This window comes from Rhea pennata, chromosome 5 (genome assembly GCF_028389875.1).
Source record: "Rhea pennata isolate bPtePen1 chromosome 5, bPtePen1.pri, whole genome shotgun sequence".
NCBI classification, from domain to species: domain Eukaryota; kingdom Metazoa; phylum Chordata; class Aves; order Rheiformes; family Rheidae; genus Rhea; species Rhea pennata.
In genome coordinates this window covers 9,965,646-9,971,645 of record NC_084667.1, presented here as the reverse complement: position 1 = coordinate 9,971,645, position 6,000 = coordinate 9,965,646, and the positions used below count along the sequence as shown (strand labels likewise).

Below are 6,000 nucleotides of genomic sequence, written 5' to 3'. Positions count from 1 at the left end.
CCAGAAGCCTTTGTCCATAGGTATGCATGCAACTATATAATTGAAGAAGTGTGTGTAAGTTTTAGCTAAGCCCTTTTGATTTTAGGGAAACTTTTTTTCTTACAGGAGATACCAATGACTTTTGCTATAGACTGTATAATTTTCTACAGTATATTTAAAAGAGAAACACATGATTTTCTCTATTTTCATACTGTCTACATTTTTAAGCAGTTAAACAAAAGTTAAATATGTTGGGACACTTTCTTGTTGCTCATTGTCCATGGTGTTCCGCTTTTCAGTATATGTATATATTTTTTTCCTGTGATTTGACACAGTGGTGTGATCTGCAGCTGATTTTCCAGTCCAGGTGAGCTTACAGCACATTGCTTATGATTACTCTTCACAGCTAAATGGCTAGCTGCTGAGTGAGCCTCTAACTTGGGTGCAAAACACAGAATTAATATATTTGAATTTCTAACCTGCTAATGTGGAAATCTGCCTAAAGAAAATTCTTAATGGCAAAGGAATAAGAAGATTCCAGGTTCTTTCAGATTTGCAATCTTTACAGTTCCATGAATAAAAAAAGGAACAAAAGTGAAGACTTTTGCCTGGAACCTGAACTAAATGTTAATGACTGCCTGGATATCAAATATGCCTAAGAGTATTTTGCACTGTCTTTATATGTGTGTTAAGAAAAAAAAATATATATATATAATGTCCAGCAGTTTCTGTTCATGTTGAGATATAGAGACTTGAAGATTTCCTTCAAGTAATTTTAACGATATTTATTAAAAGCAGTTTTGCACATATAGCATTATCTAGGTAATATACAGGTGAAAGTTATCAAAAAATATGCCAGTAGAGATTGTTTCATTTTGAAATACTGCAAGCTTGAGTTACATGCAGATGAATGAACAATCTGCCTGATCTCTACACAGTTAACGTCTTATTTCTGGGCTTTGGCTGCTTACCCTGCCCACCAAACAGCTTCTAGGCGCTGGGTGTGGTGAAAGCCTTTGATAAGTACCTGTTTATAGTTCACAGAAATAGCTGTGTAGAGTAAGAACAGTAGTAATATGAAACCAGTCCTGTTGGTTTTTGTGCGTGGCCCTGGAGGCTGAAATCTGCATTCCAGATGAAACCTGCAGCAAATCGGAAGAGAGCCTCATTTTGTTTTTCTTTATACAGCTTCAAGGGCATTCAGTCTAGTTTACTTTGGCCAGCTGAGGATTGAGAACACTGCAGGAGCTCTGTGTAATTTCAGGGGAAGTTTCAGAAATAGCACTTTATTTGGATTTTCATTTTACATTTTTTTTCCTGACGATGGATTTACAAAAGAAGATCTTTATGAAAGTAGAAAGATTACATGAACGAATCCTTCAGGAATTTTCTGCTGACAAATGTTCAGAACTCGTATATTGGCATAAGGAAGTAGCGAACTATAAATGCCTACTGTTCTCTTCGGGAGACTTGTTTATATAGCTGCTCTGCACTTTTTAGCAAGTAGGAAGTCGTGTGTAGCCAGTAGAATTGCAGGAGTTGGAACAGCAATCATTGGTTGAATTTTCAGCTGAGATTAGTGTGCTGGCATATTTGCTGTGACAAAAAGCCTTTTGTGCAAAGGAACAAGTACGAAGCTGCTGAGAACTTGTGTACGGTGCGTCTTTTTGTTTCTCTTGAAGTAGAGTTTTGAGATTGGATAGACACTTCTGGTTAGTAACCGCAGCACTGAAAACCGGAAGGAGGGGTACTGTGATCTGGGGGAGACCGGCTTCCTTCACAGGGTAGATAACTTGCTTGTTGCTTTTCCTGTAGTAAATTAATAGACTGAATGCATATAATAAACGTTTGTGTAGCAGGTAGTAGCACTAACAGCAGTAAAACTATTCAATATTTCACTCGACATGGAAGAAGAAAATGCAGCACCTGATTGTGGTGAGCTTCCACAACAGGAGAACACAGCAGAAAGCGAACCTGATTTTTTCACTACATTTTCTGTGAAAACACTTCTTGGATTTACAACTAAATTGGAACCAAAAACTTCCAAAGAAGAAACAGTGCTTAAAGCATTTCAACCTTTGCACACCGATATAAACACTCATGCTGACAACCAGCATGCGAGGAATGATAATGATAGTGTTGACGACTCAGAAAATCAGCACAGAGTGACTAGTACCAGTGGGCAAGCTGACCCCATGCCTCGCAGCCAGGCTGACCTGGAACTGGACTTGGCTGAGCAGAATGAATTACTTTGTCACCATTTAAGGTTTGTACAGACTTCTTTGTCCGAATCTGACAATGATGACAAGGATGCTATTCTTGTACAAGGTACTTTGGTTCATACAACAAGTGATACAGAGTCGGACAGTGAGAGTAAGGACCTAGACACCGATGAAAACAAAACCGTCAAATCTGTGCTAAATAATGCTGCTTTGGACAATAACAATCAAAATAAGGAAGTGTCAGAATCAGAAGAGTACAAAGATAGTGATGACACTGTGAGCAGAGATGAAATGGAGTTACACCCACCGCTTGCTAAGCAGCTTCCAGCAGGGCTGGGTGGTATTCTGGATCATGACTCCGAAGGAAAAGACAAGATGTTAATGGATGAGCACTTAAGTCACCTGCTTGCTGTAGGGGAAAGCCCTCAAGAACTTCCAGATGAAGAACAAAGACCCTCAGCTGATAATACGTCTCTCCAAAAAACAGCACTGGTTGAAAAGACTTTTCAGCTGCCCGCTTTCTTCAGTGTACTACGTGTGAGGAAAAAAGGACTAACTACAGAGGATGGGGAGACAGTTACAGAAATTAAACCAAGGGAAGATGACTTAGCTCTGCTTAAATTGCGACAGCCTGTTAAAAAATCCAGTATTACATCAGGTTTGACCACTAAAAAGAAATCAGCTGAACTTAAAACAAGTCCTACTTTCCTGGAACAACTCTCTCAGTTGTTAAACATAGATGTCTCCAAGAATGATTTGGGTGAGGGTTCTGGTGAGGCTGAGGACAGTGATGAAGCCCAAGAGAACAAAGCCTCTGGCAAAACAGAACCACGTTTTCCTTCTGAGGAAATAAAATCAAGCCCTGCTGAATCTGCACTGGATGTCTTTAAAGCTTTATTCACACGGCCTCCTAAAAAAGAAACAACTGCAGATACTTCAGAGCTGGAAGCCATAAAACGCAAAATGAGAAGTGAAAAAGAGTCCTTGAAAGCTGTATTTGAAAGGTCAAAATCAAAACCTGGGGACGGACCATCAGACAAGTCTGTAGGTTGAATTACTTTTTCTTCCTAGTACCTGGAAGTAGATGAATATGATTTTTTTGTCTTGTTTAAAAATAATGATGAGAACTTACAATCAAAATGTCAGTATTGTCCTTTATTTTTGTCAATCTCCAATTTTGAATTCCAGACTTAAGCATTTTGGGGGCTAGTTTTTCAAAATTGTTGATCAGCAGATCTAGCTGAATTCAGTGAGAATGAGTGGTAATCAGAGCTTTTGAATTAAAAGATTTTGAAAATAAGTATCAGATCTTAAAATATTGCTACAAAACAGTTGTCCATATGTTAAGTATGGCTTAAAATTAGTTTTGTGCTGCAAATATTTACTGTAAGATTATTTAGCATTCTGTCTCACTGCTCTTTTTCATTTTTTTTTTTTTTTTAACTTTTAAAAGTGATATTTCATTTGTTAAAAGCTGATACAACAAGTAAGGAATGATTTTCAGTATAATTTATCCAAGAAAGTGTATTTTCCCCGTTTGTGTACGTATATCTGGCTTTACAAGTATTGATAAGCGTTTAATCTTATCCCAGTATAATTCAGCGATTCCAGTTAGACAACTCACATTTTAGCTTAATATAAGCATTTGCAAGGTTAATAGTCTTATGCATATGGTGATTTGGATATGTATACTTCTGAGAAAAGAAAAAAAAAATCTATGCTAAGATTTTTATAAAACCACAGCAGGAAATGAAATTTTAGTGCAATTACCCTTTCAGCTCCCCTAATCCCAAATTCATACAGTTAGGTCTTTGGCAGATATAATTAATTCATAAGATTGTTCTTGTTGACTAAAGGAGGAATTACCTGAATGATTAAATGATACAGAATCAGACCCTAAACCTGAAGCTACATAAGTTAATTTGCTGTGTTAATTTGTATGTATTCTGTTTCAGTTTTTAAAAAATATGAATTAAAAAGTGTTCTATAATCTTGACTGATAACCTGAGTAGACTGATGATACCAGTTTAAGTAAACTACCTATGGGAAGGAGAAAATAGGTACTGACTGGCTGCGGCATGTGCAACAATTAGAGTTGGTCTTGCCATTCCCATTCCTGGGTTGCTTATTCATGCTTCTGCCATTCCCTGTGCTCTGCTGGCACAAGTGTTTGTGTAGCTCGCGGAGAACCAAGCTGGGAAGTTGGTCAGATTCATCACACAGGCTGAAAGAGGAAGCACAGGAGTCAGTATGAGTGGCTTTTTTAGATGTCTGCTTTTAAATGTTTTAAATATACATCATACTGTTGCACGGGGGTCTAATTCAAATCTACGTTTTATGGGGGCAAAGCCAACGTAAAAAGAACTTGCCTTCCTTTTTTGCTTGCGCCTACGGTCCACTTATGAACACTTTCATAGCAGCGTTTTTCTGGTGCTTCAGTTGCATCCATGCAGTTGCTGGTAGTGACCTGTTGTAAATCAGATTATGGAAGTGTTCTAGATGTTAAAAAAACAAACAATAACAAAAAAAAAAAAAAAACACTAAAGGAATGCTTGTTTAGTGTTTTTGCCATTTTAAGGCTTACTCCCCCATGCCAGTTGATAGCGCAGTCCCATTAGGAGTTGCATCAGCACTTTGTCAGTGTGGTATGTGGCCTGAGCACGCTTCTGCGGGGAGGGACAGGAATTTCTTGACCCAGCTCTGCTTCTAAGAATTGTATTGTCAAATGACATCTTAGGTGAATCCCAGTAATGTTTACCTGGAAGAGGAGCACAGGTAGCTCTTCTCACTCTGAAAAAAAGATACATGAAAAAATCCTGGTGTTCTGGCCTCTTTAGTTCACAAAAGGATAGGCAGCTTTCCACACTGATGTGAACACTTTGAACACTTCCAACAAAACATTGCATGTGATATGCATTATGATATTTTCCTTCTCAAAATTATTTTTCTACACTAATTTCTCTGTATCCCTCCTAACTAACTGAATGTTATTTGAATCAGTGGAATGAGAGACGACAATTCTAAAATGTACCTGTTGAGTTAAGCATGGCAGTTGCTATTTTAGAATGGTTTGATATTGCACTCTAATTTTTTCTTGTGTAATTTCAACAGCCTGACCTGAGTCCCTCAGAGCAAGATGACAAGACTCCAGGGAGACTGCAGACTGTGTGGCCACCACCAAAAGCACAGCATGAAGAAGGAAAAGTAGGATTAAAGTACACAGAAGCAGGTAAAACAGAGAGATGAACATTTACAAAAATCAGTTTCTGGGATTTTTTTATATTGATTAGTATAGAAACACAGTGATAAGTCACTGTATAGTCTTATCTGGAAAAACAGACATTTTATTTTTGGAATATGTTGTTTACTGTGACCCGATAAGTATGTAGTTTTCTAAATGTAAATAGTCAAATTTGTGTTGAAATCTAAATGCTTACATATATAAATTTCATGAGGAAAGAAGTGGGTTTTGATATATTGGGTTGCCTTTCTGTAGAGGGATTCTATTTGAATGGCAAACAGAATACAGAACTAATGGAAAACTTCACTCCTTTTCACTGGCCTAGAATGTGGGGCACAGCGATTCTCGTACAGTCTGGTCCCATGTGCTTGGGTTTTATTTTTCTTTTTAAGGCAGTGTCACACTGTTAAATTGAGAATGAAAGGAATTAATACCAATTTTGCAACTTGGGTAAAAACATAGGAATACTCATATCCTTCCAGATCGCTTGTATAGCTAGCCATGGATCTTATTTCACAGTGAGTACATGAGAGGATATGTCTAAAGCCCCAAACTAAC

At 37.7% G+C, this 6,000-nt stretch overlaps 1 protein-coding gene across 1 annotated transcript in view; it reads left to right on the top strand.

Annotated features, from left to right (window-relative positions):
- The first annotated feature begins 1,813 nt into the window (after positions 1-1,813).
- The window catches only part of FMN1 (formin 1), a 141,663-nt gene continuing 137,476 nt past the window's right edge, over positions 1,814-6,000 (top strand). The window contains exons 1-2 of the mRNA XM_062577077.1: positions 1,814-3,245; positions 5,313-5,430. Coding sequence (XP_062433061.1) covers positions 1,884-3,245; positions 5,313-5,430 — 1,480 coding nt within the window. The 5' untranslated portion in view covers positions 1,814-1,883. The remainder of the gene's footprint in view (positions 3,246-5,312; positions 5,431-6,000) is intronic.